The sequence below is a fragment of the Poecilia latipinna genome, unplaced genomic scaffold (assembly GCF_001443285.1).
Source record: "Poecilia latipinna isolate Pla-1442-1.1 unplaced genomic scaffold, P_latipinna-1.0 Scaffold2059, whole genome shotgun sequence".
Classification (NCBI taxonomy): Eukaryota; Metazoa; Chordata; class Actinopteri; order Cyprinodontiformes; family Poeciliidae; genus Poecilia; species Poecilia latipinna.
The window spans coordinates 99,976-114,847 of record NW_015114675.1 but is presented as its reverse complement, the minus strand read 5'-3'; the positions used below and the strand labels follow the sequence as shown (position 1 = coordinate 114,847).

The following is a 14,872-nucleotide window of genomic DNA, read 5'->3' as shown; positions in this document are numbered from 1 at the left end:
CACCATCCACCTACTACAATGTTTAAAATAAAAAAATATTCAGCAAACACCAGGAAAACATACATTGTTGTGCTCACATGACCCAGGTTAGTTTAGTCAGATATTTGAAAAAAATATATATTTTGTGTATATTTTATTCAAATTTTGTGCTTTATCGATAGGATCTGTTTTGTCCCTGTTCTCAAGAATCACTGGTATATATGTATATAAATTAATTTTTTAGCCTCTAGTGTGGAGCTGTACCAAACTGGAAAGACGCTGGGCTTTAGAAAGTAAGGAACGACCAGAGATGGATAAATCTTTCTGTATGCACATATTAAATTTCTTCTGGACTAAAGCAACAACGGGGTTTAAATTTTCATTTGACCTTTGGTTTTCTTCTTTCGTAATAGAAATACCAAGATTTTTACCTTTATATTTGACTCGGGAGTCTGCAATATTTACTTACGCGGCCCTGCGTGTGACGTCATTGCACGTGCTTGACAATGAATTTGATTGGATGACGCTCAGCATTTTCGGAGTGTTGTGTAGCTGTGGAGCTAACGCCGCTTTATTTCCTCTGCGCTGGTCCACAGGTTAGTAACTTTATAAGGTTGGCCTTTTCCGGAACATTTCGCTGTGTTTACACTACCGGAGACAGGAGGCCGCGGCTCCTTCGACGTTTCACTAGCAGAAAAACTTTAAATTGGAAGCTTTAGCTGTGACAGTAGGGTCGAAGTCAGGTAAAACACGGGAAGCTGCAGTGTGTTACCCACACATTCTAATATTGTTGGCACTTAAGAGCGCAACGACAGGAACTGTGCTAATATGCGCTGGGAGGAATGGCGATGAGAAGCAGGTCCAGGCCACCTCAGTTCTTGCCAACTGGTTCTGCGGTTCGGTAAGGGGGCGATTTGGGGTTTCAGATAATAAGAGAACATCTGCTTCCAGACGCTGCTGCCTGGGAGCGCGCGCATCCAGCTGGTCACACGGATAAGCAGATTGCGGATAGTTGTTTAAGTTAATCAATAGTCTTGTGAATTATTCTAAACTAGTATAGATGGTTTGTTCTAATTATTGTTTGAGATCTAAAATAAAAGTATTGTTTTTTAGATAAAGTCTAAAACCAGTTAGACTTTGTTATGTAACTTTTAGATAAAAACATCTAAAGTAATTTTTAATACACAGTTGTAATCAAGCTCAGACAGGGACGATCACTGAGGGTTTCTAAACTGCTCTGATTATATCAGTACACAGAAATGACCTAACCTTTGTTGTCACTGATTGTCACTCACCGGATTTTTACTTTAATGCCTTTTGTGTTTGATGTTTTATTGTTAATAATCTAATTATGCACAAAAGATTACCATCACAGCTTCAGATCTTCATGTTAAATGCTGATGTTGACTAATTGGATGACTAAATATCTCACAATTTGAATGGGATGTTCTGTAGTTCCCTTTTCTTTGGACTTCCTTATTTTAAACATCTGAGTAAGATAGTTTCATTGTGGTCGTAGACACTGAAAAGTTTTTTTTTAAACTTTCACTTGAATAGCCTTCTCAGAAGTGATGTGGAGTCCAACTCACTTAATCAAATCAGGCTAGTGTGCAGATCAAGCCATGTTTAAAGAAAATTATTCAATACTTAGCACAATAAGTGTGTTTTAGCATAAAAGCTGTGACGTACTGTAGTTTCTACCTTAATGCAATAAAAGCATTAGGTGCATAAGATGCATCCATAAATCGGCCAGCCTACAAATCAGCCCAGATTTTCTACTTTTGGGAGATTGGTGAAGGGCCGATGCTTACATGTGAAGCCGACCTGATTCATCCATCTCATCTGCCTCAGCAAAGGTCTAAAATCAGCTACTGCCCTCTTTTAATCTGCTGTGAGAGGTTTGACTGCCAGGCCAGACCACCAGGTCATGTCTGCATGTTACAGTTAACAATAGTCACTCCACTGTCACTAACTCAGCGACTTTCTTGCTATATTTATCAACATTCAGATAAAAAAAAATCATTATGGCCCAAAATTGGAATCCGAAGGTCAGACTTTTTATAGATCGGCAATCGGCCAAAAAACTGCAATCGGTGCAGCCCTACAAGCATGACCTCTTTGGTAGTTTTCAACATGAAATCTCACTAAAACTAGCAGTGTGAGCACAGACATTCCTCTTTTTACACAGCCTCTTTGTTTGGTTAAGAAAATTGTTCCCCAGAAATGTGAAGGTGTGCAGTTTGCTGATAAAACATTCTCTTACACTGGTGGAACATGCTTTCAGTGGAGCTGTTTTTGTTGACTGTGATTTGTTCTGAAGAGCTTCATTTGGTCAGCTGCTGCATGACCATTTCATCTCATCTCTCCAAAATATGTTTGCTGTAACTTGGGTTTACTGCAGGCACAAATACAAGGGAAATAATTGTGACTATGTTGTTAAGGCACTGATTTGATGACGATGTTTTTTTGGCTCTCTTTATCATTAAACAATGTCCCCTTAATTCTCTAAGCCTTGCTCTCGCATACTTATTTTATAGAATCCAAAAATAATTCTTCTAACTTTATCTGAATCATTTACTCTGTCTAGTTTACATGTGTTGCATATATCATAGTTAGGATAACAATGAAATATTGCATTGGTGGAGGTGGACAAAGCTAATTTTAAATATGAAGTTACAGTTTTTTCATCCAGTTTTAGAGTTTGCATAAGCTCCTCCTTTAAGCTCTTTAGAGCCACATGAGTGGAAGATGTGTGTCAGTGAAAGAAACTGAGTACTGAGCAGGGAATATTATTTAAATGACCTAATTTTGCCTTTCTGTTGTTCCATTATAAAAAAAATACAGATGCTGAGGTAGCGCAGCACCCAGTGAACTTCTAAAGACACTGTTGGATAAACTCTAGATGCGGCTTTGAGTCCATTAGTTTGTAGAACCTGATGATAGAAGCTGCTGTTGTAATGGACAAAGTTTCTGTGATGTTTAGCTTGGTAACAACAACACTGCTGTTGAATGGATTGGTTGGGAACATCTCTGGTTTAAACCTGTCTAAGTCACATTAGATAAGTTTAAACCAGCCAGCAGGCTCTCTCTTCCCAGCATAAACTTAGAAATCAACTGGAATAGAAATATCCTTTGTTGCCCCACAGAGGGGAAATTCAGGTGTAAGAGCAGCATCAGATCTGTAGTTTCACATAAACTTGTGTCCCACATCACTCCGAGAGAATTGAATGAACTTTACTATGATGGGAAAAAACTTCTGGGTAAATTGCAGTCAATAACTTCTGTGCAATATTCAGCAATAATTGTATTGTTATGCTTCATAATATAATTTCTTTGACATTCTGTTGTTGAAGTACTGGTTGTTCTTAACGTGAATCTTCCTCTGTCCTTCCAGACAGGTGATGAGTTGAAGGCTGATGCCTGGCTGATTGTTAAGGACCATGGAGGATGACTGCAGGCCTCTGCCGGGCCCAGATCCCACTGGGGAGAGCCCCTCCCACAGAGGCTCAGCTGGGTCACTGGACATCAGAACTAAACGGTAGAAACCCCAGAACCTCTGTGTGCTGCAGAAGGTCTGAATACCAAAATTGGCTATTAGTGGTGAAATATCAAAGACTTCAAAGGTTTTTAAAATGGCTGAATGTACTGAAGCAAACAGTGGTCCATTCTGAGATGAGAGGATAGTTTTGCTTTCCAGATGGATTTGGTTTTTTAGAAACCAAATCTAAAAAAGAATGTTTCTCTGCAAAGTTTAGAATGGACAACAAATTTCTTTATGAGTTACGGTATATAATTCATTTTAATATTCAAGTCCAGTTATTTATAATTAAACTAATTGAAACATTGGGGACCATAAACTGTTCAGCTGTGTCTTTCCACCAGGAGGAGGAGTGTAAGGCTCCTGGCCCGACCCTTAGCCAGATATCTTGTATGTTCATCCGGTAGATGTACCTAAAATAAGGATTTAGTCACAACTGTTCATAAGCTCAGTTACTTTTCTATTTTAACAAATGTTTTCTGTCTTCTGTAAAATTAAATAAAATAAAGTTTTAAATGTCAACCTCTGGAAATTCAGAGACATTTAGGATTTTCAGTATAAAAGCCACCTAGTTCAGTTTTGGAATGCTTTTAGTGCATGTGTTTTTTTCCTTGAGGGTATTGCATGATAATAAACAAACATGGTGCTTTTCTAGGAAGCTAACTCTATGATGGACTTGTGAGATTGGCACCACCTTGGCATAATTCCCCTCTCTGTTAGCAGTTTGTGTCAGTTTTAATCCAGTTAGGTATTTCACAGGGACCAACAAGTTTCTAGCACATTAAAGATTACAAACACACCCTTTCACAGCTCACAAACAGTCTTTGTTTTTACTCAGGGAATTTCTGCAGAACAGTAGTACAGCATAGTATGGTATGACTGTGATCAGTTGGACACTGTTCACTGTTCTGACTGCAAGAAGCTGATCTGTTAGGCAGCCCAGGTTGCCTTACTAGTGTCCTTGCTGGACCTTCTCTCTCTTCTTTTCCTCTTGACGCATAGACTCTGTGTGGTTCTGGTCAGACCAGTTCACCTGCACATCCAGCACTGGGATCCATGGTGATTAAAGCAGGTACTGGTACTTGTAGCAACAGGCACCAAGTCCTGCTGGAAAATGCAGTCAGCATGAGGTGCTGTAAGATGTTCTAGCATATTCTTTGCTGACTTTGGACTTGATAAACATTCTGAACTAGCACCAAGTTGTTTTGGGGAATTTAAATTAAAAGTAAAGGTGGCAATGCTGTGATTTGTGTGGTGTTGCAGGCCTTTCTATGTGGAGCCCAGGAACATTGTAAGTGATGACCCTCAGGAGAGGATCTCTGCTGAGGCTGCCATCCTGAACAGTAGAGTCCATTACTACAGCAGACTGACAGGGTCCTCTGACACAATGCTGGTAGGTTAAGTCACTTTGTCGCTATAGCAAAGAATGATTTTAAATGACATTTAATTTCCTGGCTTACTGTATGCCAATAAAATTGGAGAAGAAATGATAATAAAATGGCTGTTTTATGTTTTTCATATTGTCATCATTGCTCCAGCTGTGAATTAAAGCCATGTGAATGTTTGTCTTTATTTCTCTGAAGATGTCATTGATTTGAAAGCGTTGATGTTTTCATTTGCTCCTCCAGAGTCCTCCAAACCATGTGATCCCCACAGCAGAGGAGATGTACGTCTACAGCCCTCTCGGGACGGCTTTCAAAGTTCCAGACAGTGAGCAGGCTGCTAAGAACCCCAGCATTGTCACCATGTAAGATCTCACTGCTTCAGTCAGCGTCACTGAACGTGGAGCCCTCGTCTTCAGGACTTTGATTCCCTTGCGTGTGTTTCCGTGCAGCTTTGCCATATGGAACACCATGATGGGGACGTCCATACTCAGCATACCATGGGGTATTAAGCAGGTCGCCTACCTTTTACTGTTTTCCTCAGTTTGTGGCTTTATGCTAACATTAAGTCAGCTGTTGCTGGACATAGATTTCTTCCTGAAAATTGAATAGACTTTTTTTATTCACTTAATTTCTTCAGGCTGGTTTCACTCTGGGAATCATCATCCTCATCTTCACTGGCCTGCTAATGCTGTACTGCTGTTACATTGTCATCAAATCACCAAAGGCAATTAGTAAGTCCAGCAGTATCTCTTCTGCTTTAGTCCTCTCCTTGTTTTGCTTTAATGAAGTAAGGGATGATATTGTATTGTACAGGATAGATGTTCTTTTTTTTTTTTTTTTTTAATTTGAACAAACTTGGTCTGTACTATCCTTCATTAGGAAAACAACGTTACCATTTAGGACTTTATCACTTTGCTGTTATTCATCATTAAGCGGTGGCTTAATGAACTGTGAGGAGGTGACTATAAGAGCTTAAAGAAATTCCTTAGTGTTGTTTTGAAGCATGATTGAAGTCCAGTCTTGACATTTTGTGAGAACTATGAATGGTGAGTAAAATTGGGAGGCCCGTTATCTGTTGATGCGTTCATTTTATATCGTGGTGTAGTAGTTTCACAGGTTCTGGTTCTACTAGTTTCCACATATGATGTGACAAGACCCTAGGGCATTATGCTCCCACTGATATGAAGGGCTACACAATAAATTATCATGGAAATATCAGTGTGTGCAACATTCATATCAAAAGGACTGCTTGGAGTTGGCTAATGTATTCCAGGTTCTGTTGACTTGTGTTTTTCATGCTAGCATAATATTTAGCCAGTTGGACAGATATTATGTCCAACTGGCACATCAAATCTGTGCCAGTTGGACATATCCCACTGACACTCTACCCTGGACAGAGTGTCAGGGCAGCAGATGTTCACATCAGACACTAATGATCTTCTCCAAAATGCTAAAGGTCACAGAGTGATGGAAGGACAGATGATGGATAGAGGGAAAAAAAGAAGTCAGCTACACAATTTCCTCACGTCATGCAGCTCTACTGATATTAATAAATTAATGTTGTGGAAACTTAAATGTAGAATCTGTTTCTTTAATTGTCTGAAGAGTGCAGTCAATGGTGAGAACAAACAAAAGCGTGAAGAGTGATCTGGTCCAAGTCATTCTTTCTCTTCACATTCTCACAAAACTTTTTCTGACAGAGTATTTCTCAGGTTGATGATTTTATGTACTACTTAATTATAACAAAACAGTGCAGGAATCTAGAGGGAGCCATATATCTGTAGATTTACTAGGTAAATAGCCTTCTGGTGTAGTTTTCACCAAACATTTTTTTATATCACCGTCCTTCCATTTCTAATGTTTCTCATGAGCTTTACTGAAGATGAGTGCAGGTCTTTCCAGGAAACTATTCATCCACTGTGGACATAGTGCTGCCACCTGTTTGTGACTATGTCCTACTTTGAGATTTTCCCAACCTACTATTCTGTACTGTTCAGACATGCTGGTAGACACCAAATAGACACCAAGTTTTCAGATTCATTTTAAAATTCCTTATGTGTAAACTCAACACATTGTATCTTTAATATCCAGCAATGAGGTATTGTGTCTTAACTAACAAGGGAATATTCCTCTGGAAAAGAAATTTAACTGATATGCTCTAAAATACTGTGCTGTTCTGCTCAGGGGGTGTGGACACATCCAGCTGGGAATTCCCTGATGTTTGCAGGTTCTACTTTGGAAAGCTTGGCCAGTGGTCCAGCTTGGTCTTCTCCATGGTGTCTCTTGTTGGAGCCATGGTGGTATACTGGGTCCTAATGTCCAACTTCCTCTACAACACTGGGCAGTTCATCTACAGTAAGTTTAAACATGACCGTAATGTTCCATGTTTACCCTGTTGTCTTAAATCTTGTCTGGTATGTGCTGTTGTGTGGAAGTTTTCAAATGATCTACCAAAGTGCAACATTGCTGCTCATAAACATGTAATTCCAAAGTCTGATAGCAGTTTTTCTTTACGGGTTTGTTCGTGAAGTCATGTGGGCCATGTCCACTTCAGATTGCTAGTTTCCATTTTTGCCTCAACGCTTGCTTCAGCAAATCTAAAATGCTGACTCAGCCCTGATTGTTCAGCTCATACATCCTCTTGGAAGTGGCTCATTCATTTAAACTGGAACCAGAAACGTCTTTAAGGGCTGACTCTTTATTGTATTTGAAGCTGTAGGCAGGGTGTTGCTTTGATCATGCAGCTATCAAGTCACATTAAGGTCATGCGACCATTTTAACAATGTATAAAAATTTTATCTTGGGCAATATCTGTACTCAGAAGTTTGAGCTGTTCACACATACCCTCATTAAAACATTTTAAAAGATTTATTCTTTGAGAATGTCTAGGTGTTTGAATACCTAGACTCTGGCCCTGTATAAATATGGATTTAGTTAACTGTCCAGCAGTGGTTTGAAATAAAAATAATTTTACATTGTGAAAGTGAATTCATAAATGAGTGTTTTAAATTCTTCTTATTTTTTCACGTCTGCAGACCACGCTCACAACGTCAGCACATCCGATTCAGAGTATGGAACCAATGGTTCTGACAGAGGTGAGGAACCTGCATCAGGAAACTTTTACTTGTAACATTTCTGAGTAGTTTTAAAGACTGTTCTACACCAACAACCATATGCTTTCAATTAGTTTTAAAAAGAGTTGATTACCATTCTTGAATGCAGACAAGAAGAGAAATCAATTTTCATTTATGCTTTCTCTATTTCTCTTTCTTATGATCAGATATAATTTTGGTGCATTACATGAGATTTCTAAACCCGGCAAAAGTGATAAATCTGAGAATGTTTTTTTTATTTTTTTATTTTTTATTTCCTTTGGGTCTTAAAAACATTTTTTTTTTTTACAACCAGGCTCCAAGATTTGATGTACTGTTTTAGACCCTAAAGTTCTATTTATTAACAGGTTTAGCTTGTCACAAAAGGTTATTCCTGACTATCTACTCAAAATGCATGATAAGGTAATTGTGTTCAGTGAAATATGAAATATTTTGCAGATTTTAGCATCTTAAGAGCAAAATATTTATAATTAATTCGCACATCTGGAATAATTTTATTTGATGTATAATGAACCTGTTGGTGTCACCTTAAAGGTGGCATCCACCATATGGTGATGTCACATGGAACTTCATTCATTCATTCATTCATTCATTCATTCATTCATTCATTCATTCATTCATTCATTCATTCATCCATCCATCAATGGCTGAAAGAAGCACATGGACCTAGGCAAAATTCCTGATCACTTCCACAGAGTTACATTCACCAATCCCACTTCAGAGTTTGCTGTGGTTAAATCAGTGCTATTTGAAGCAGGCTCTGGCTCAGGGATGTGATGGTTAGGCTTACACACTCAGGCCAACAGCATGGAATGAACAGAGTAGCAGTGGTGTTGGTGCTAAAAGTTTTCTGCAGCACACCCTACCCTCCTCTGTATGTGTTCTCTGATGATGTGTGAACGAGGCTGCTAATTCAGATCTTTTGCCTAAAAGGAATTCTGTGTGTTTTGGAGCAAAGAGGATCCTTCACAGCCATCCAGGTTAAAGGCCAGGCTCTGTGATGATGATAGGTTTTTATTTCACCTGTCAAACCTTTTTACACATTCTCATTCTTTCCCCTTCTTCACAAACTGCTTTCCTGTCTGACCACTCTCGGATAAAAAAAATCTTAAAAACAAACAAAAGAACATTAATAATGATGTAAACAATGACATGCAAAGTAATTATGCTCAAATTTGCATAAATGTTAGTTTATACATTACACAAATCCAAAAATCTAAAGTGTCCAATCTTTAAAGTCTATTTCTTTAAATGCAGACTCAACCTAGTCAATAGTAGCAGTAGTTCATAAGATTACTCAAGTAAAAGTAAAAAGTACAGTGCAGTAAAACTTAAGTACTCCCCCCCCAAAAAAAACATTACTCAAGTAAATGAACCAGAACTTGAACAATCAAATAAAATTTAATTGAGTGATTTGATTTGGTTGACTGATTGAGAACTACCCACCTCTGAACATGGATAACAAATTTATTAGCTTGTTTTTGTTAATGAGCTTAGTGTGATGTACTGGCATGTATTATCTAGTCATCGTTTTACTAACATCATCAACATCCAACATTACTCAACTCATTCAACTTGTTTGGAAAAAACTGTACAAAGCTTTTTGCCTGTTGCTGGTTTGCTTCAAGATTCTAACACACACGATGTGCAAGTTGGCACAGCAGCATATCTCCATCTGTAAAACCACCGCAGGCGTCTTGACGCTCATGTTATGTATAACGATGACTTGGGAAACTACTTTACAACATATTAACAGATTAAACATTTGTAACAGCTGAAAAATGTGTGGGGGATAGAGGACACAGCTACAGTGTGGGAGTCCATATTTTATCAAATCAAGATGAAAATAATAGAAACTTTGCCTCTATGACGTAACCCCTCCATCCCACCCCCCAAAAAACAAACAAAAAAAAACAAAACAAACAATCACACTCACATAAAATAAACTGCTTCCATCCCAAGGCAGGTGTGGCTGACTCTGTGGGCGGGCAATGCCCGCCCATGCTGCCAGGGCAGTGGGTGGAGCATGTAGAGAGTAAGACTGCATCTCTTGTCTGAGTTGTTGTTTAGGTACCAGCTTAGAGAGAGAATATTTATGAATATGTACCCCCAAATAAAACTATGGCCACCACTGGTATAACAGCCCAGTTCCACCACTGACCCTACCCCACACTTCAGGAATGAAATAGATATTGTGGTTAACTGAAATGAGGGTGACTCGACCAAATGTAAAATATGTGAGGTTTGTGCAGTGAGGTGAAAAGTAAAACCCAAATTAAAGTGTAGGTATCTGAATCTTTCTAATTGTGTATTGTTAATAGTGTAATTGTTTTAATTATGCTTGTGGTGATGTCTTGTTGATGTGTTCGCCAGTTATCTGCCCATACCCTAAAACTCACCCTGGAAGAAATGACTCCATGACCAGTCTGTGTGGCAGCTCCTCTGGGAATGACTCATCTGGGAGCAGCTTTGATCACTACTGGAGTAAAACCAGCACCATCCCTCTCTACCTCATCATCCTGCTGCTGCCACTGCTCTGCTTTCGCTCTGCCTCTTTCTTTGCCAGGTTCACTTTCTTTGGTAAGTGGAGCCCAAGCTCCTGGGATGCTTTCAGGAAGTTTTGGCATTTATCCAAAAATTTGGGACTCAGTGAGCGAATAGTTTGTTCTTCAGCTACCTAGCATAGATTTTCATTAGAAAGATTAGAACTCAGCATTTTACCATATGTCGAGTGTTCAGCACATTCTTTGGTCCTTAATTGTAACACCACTGCAGTCTGGAGTAAAACCAGACTGAAGTCAGTGACCAGACCTGTCACTGACGTATATGCTATAGTGTTGAAAAGGCCACCCTCTTCCTCCTATGATAATAAATGAAACACAGTCTGCTTAAAGTCAGGACTTAAAGTCCAGAACATAATATTGTGTTGTAGCATCAGTCTGAGGCCTCTGTTGGCCTGTATATGACAGTATGGCTGTTGCGCAATTAGCTGGTTATGTGGTGACAGCTTGCTGTTTTAGGCAGACATCAGCACAGAGCCTCAGTAACTTGTCAGTCTGGATGAATGAGTCAGAAGAAGGAACTGCATACCACTGGAACATCCACTCCTGGGAAGGTTGGCAGCCTTCCTAAATGTTTCCAGCTGTTTCTGTTAAATAACAAACTTCCAATTGTTTAGAAATGATCTTATTGCAACTTGCAGATTGAGGCGAAGCATCAAACAGCTACTTTTACATATGTGGTCACAGCTGCTGATGTTGATTTCATTAGGTACTTTAATGTGCATCATCTGACCCATTGATGGACTCCATGGCTGTCCATCAACGATGTATTGATGTATCAAAAGCTACTAGCTTACTGTCAGTTTATTCTTCACTTATGTAGCATTTCTATAATTACATGGTAATTAGTAGTTGTAGTCAGTGTAATTAATGGTTTACACAATCTACTTGTTTGTCAGTTTTTCCAAGGAATTTTCTGTTTCTTCTAGGCACTATATCAGTCATCTATCTGATTGTGCTGGTCACAATCAAAGCTTCCCACCTTGGCTTCCACCTAGAGTTCCACTGGTTTGGTCCATCCCAGTTCTACGTTCCAGGTAGATCTGCCATTCCTCAGTCCTGTTCTGCCACAGCTGTGACAAATGCTCACGCTTTTATCAACATTGTGCTAAAAATGTCCCATGTACCTGCTAACCATGTTGAATGAATTACTTTTTTTTTATCTTTTAGATGAACATGGGTGGGGGAGATTAGAGGATGTTTTTTATTTTTTTATTTTTTTAAATACTACTTCTTTTTTAAATAAAAAAAAATCTAAAAAGTTTATCTGGCTGTTATATTACTTTGATCTTTTGTTCTTTTTAACCTAAAACTAAAAACAAGTCTTTAAAATGTTTTAGATGTAGTGTTTACCAAAACTGGATAGACCACTAAATATATGAACATACCAGCACAGTGATCTTTGTTTTGGTGAAATCTGTCTTGTATATGAAGATCTTGGTTGTGATGCTTATGTTTCGTCTAAGACTTGTGATTTTCCTCTTCCTTCAGAGTTCAGGTTGTTTTTTCCTCAGCTGACTGGTGTCCTCACCCTGGCCTTCTTCATTCACAACTGCATCATCACATTGATGAAGAGCAACAAAAACCAAGAAAATAATGTGAGTCTGTGCTCAGTTACTGTTGCTGACAAAATTAGCGGGACAAGCTTTTCTGTGGTTCTGGCTGGACCAATAGACCAATCAAGAATTTGGAGGAAAATGACCTTGAAATTGATTAGACTTATTTTTCTGTCTTTATTTTCTTTATTTGCCTTACTATTTCAACAAATGCAGATGGAAGAAGTAGTGAAGAAATTGGTTTGTTAAATATTTTAGGTCCTTTCAGCCTGGGCCCACTGATTTTATTACAATTCATTTTATTAAATATCTAAAGTATAACAGAATGTTAGGTTAGGATACTACCACATCTGGTAATATTGCCTTTTCCACTGAGACAATTTCTGTAAATATATGAATGACCGTCTGCTCCAGATGTTTAGTGGGTCCCATTTTAAGTAGACTATAATGCTGCTAGAACCTGTTGCTCAGGCAGTATTTCATTAATCCTAATACACTTCAGTAGAAAAGTGCAAAGGTTTGAATCTTTCTTCTGGAATTCAAATATATTGGCACAATAAGTGAATAACATTTTACATCTTTGCAATCTGTTTGAATCAACTCCATAAATTACATAAAGTGATCAAGTTGTGTAGAAACTGTCCACCAACAACTGTTCTAGGTGGAAAACAACAGTAGATCACCAACCAGGTCAACTACTTTTCATCAGCGTTTAGGATTTTTATTGTTGATAATTTAAATCTAGTTTTGATTCAAACTGAGTTCAGGCTCAAATATTCCACATGGATCCTTTACAGTTTTTCTTCCATGCAGGTAAGGGACCTGTCCTTGGCTTATCTTCTTGTTGGAGGGACATATATGTATGTGGGCGTGTTGATCTTTGCTGCCTTTCCCTCACCTCCTCTCTCCAAAGACTGCATTGAACCAGTAAGACGTAAACTTGTTTGATTTTTTTTTTATTTTTTATATCTTTTTGAATTATTTTTCTAAACTTTATACATTATGTACAGAAAGGTCACTTTTCTATATACTGTAGCATTAAAGCTAAATCAACATATCATAAACATAGTACTGTTTTATCTCGTCTTGCCAACATCCAGTTATGTTTTTAGTTATTCTCATGTGTTTCTGCATTAGTAATATTTCTTTAGATACCAATCAAGGTACTGTATGTAATATATGGAAAGCCATATACAAGTTCTGAATACAAGTTATCATGTATTCATTGTTATGCATTCAGAAGACATGAGGTTATAATGGTTCAGATGAAGTTCAATTCAGTTTATTTATATAGCACCAAATCACAACAGATGTGGTTTTAAGGCATTTTACAAAAACATAATTTCAAGTACAGTAAATTAAATTAATTATTCAAAGTGGATTAAAAGTTTCTAAGGAATCCCATCAGGTTGCATCAAATCATTGCCTGACAGCGTTCACTCCTCCTGGATGAGCATGTAGAGACAATCGTTTGCGTTGAATCACTGACTGTACAGCAAACCCTCATACTGAGCATGAGGAAAACTCCCTTTAATGGGAAGAAACCTCCAGCAGAACCAGAACCAGACTCAGTACAAGTGGCCATCTGCCAAGACTGACTTGGGGTTTGAGAAGACAGAACAGAATGAACAAGAAGAAACTGATGAACTGATGTAGGATTATTTTGATGTTCATGAAAGTAAAAAGTTCAAAGCAGAGCAGCTGATGGCAGCATTATGTCAGCCGATGCCCTCCTCCAGGAAGGAATCACAGCCAATCAGTACGCCAGACCAAGTGTAGCTTCAATGGAGAGAAAATAACAGAGAAAACAAATTTAACAGATGAAAAAACTGCAAATAATGCAAATTGGAGAGTAAAAGAAGAAAGTGAGAAAGTGAACAGTTCATCCTCTAGTAGCCTAAGTCTATAACATCATAAGCACAAATACATCAGGATAACCCAAGCTGGCCCAACTATAAGCTTTATCAAAAAGCAAAGTTTCAAGCCTCGTCTTAAAAGTAGATGAGTTCTGGGATGGGTAAAAATGGAGGAAATATATGTTAATGATTCCTAGTTGTCTTAGTCTGAAATATTTTAATGGTCTAAAACATTTTCCCTATTGACTCTTTGTTTGGTCCTAAAAAATATGTACTTGTACACAAATTCTATCTATAAAGTCATCAGAATATTTCCATCTCCCATTGGATCTCTTCAGGAACAAAAATATTATGAAGCTGTGGAAATATTTTCCACCATTTGGCATATTTCAGGGGTGGGCAACTCCAGGCCTTGAGGGCCGGTCTCCTGCAACTTTTAGATGTGTCTCTACTTCAACACACCTGAGTCAAATAATGAAGTCATTAGCAGGACTCTGGAGAACTTGACTGCACTGAGGAGGAGATTCAGCTGTTGGATCCAGGTGTGTTGGGCCAAGGAGACATCGAAGAGTTGCAGGACACCTGACCTCAAGGACCAGGATTGCCCACCCCTGGCATATATGTTTTTAGTAAAGTTATCTCAGTACACCATTTCAAGTGTTTGTAACTTCTGAATGTTATTGTAAAACTCCTGTCCTTATTTAAGAACTTTCTTCCTCATTTAGAACCAATTTTTTTTGATAAACTGTTTCATTAAAGTGTAAAAAATACATCCTTTAACTCAGTGTTTCTCAACCTTTTTCGGGCCAGCGCCCCCCCAGCTTTTATCCACGTCCCTCACCGCCCCCCACCAAAGAATTTCTAGGCCACTTTGCACTGACTAT

At 38.4% G+C, this 14,872-nt stretch overlaps 1 protein-coding gene and 1 long non-coding RNA gene across 3 annotated transcripts in view; one reads left to right on the top strand and one right to left on the bottom strand.

Annotated features, from left to right (window-relative positions):
- Window positions 1–76: 76 nt before the first annotated feature.
- Window positions 77–7,084, bottom strand: LOC106935999 (uncharacterized). The gene is made up of 3 exons (XR_001422030.1): window positions 7,070–7,084; window positions 4,337–4,339; window positions 77–224 (listed from the first exon to the last, which is right to left on the bottom strand). It is a non-coding gene; the product is annotated as an uncharacterized LOC106935999 (long non-coding RNA).
- slc38a9 (solute carrier family 38 member 9) overlaps window positions 489–14,872 on the top strand; it is a 25,589-nt gene continuing 11,205 nt past the window's right edge. The window contains exons 1-12 of one of the 2 annotated variants that reach the window (XM_015016761.1): window positions 489–575; window positions 3,374–3,517; window positions 4,781–4,910; window positions 5,146–5,264; window positions 5,352–5,415; window positions 5,540–5,633; window positions 7,087–7,257; window positions 7,938–7,997; window positions 10,389–10,595; window positions 11,506–11,613; window positions 12,068–12,174; window positions 12,946–13,059. In XM_015016761.1, coding sequence (XP_014872247.1) covers window positions 3,420–3,517; window positions 4,781–4,910; window positions 5,146–5,264; window positions 5,352–5,415; window positions 5,540–5,633; window positions 7,087–7,257; window positions 7,938–7,997; window positions 10,389–10,595; window positions 11,506–11,613; window positions 12,068–12,174; window positions 12,946–13,059 — 1,272 coding nt within the window. In that variant the 5' untranslated portion in view covers window positions 489–575; window positions 3,374–3,419. Of the gene's footprint in view, window positions 576–773; window positions 881–3,373; window positions 3,518–4,780; window positions 4,911–5,145; window positions 5,265–5,351; window positions 5,416–5,539; window positions 5,634–7,086; window positions 7,258–7,937; window positions 7,998–10,388; window positions 10,596–11,505; window positions 11,614–12,067; window positions 12,175–12,945; window positions 13,060–14,872 lie in introns of those variants that run through there. The other variant, XM_015016762.1, reaches the window with a different exon arrangement.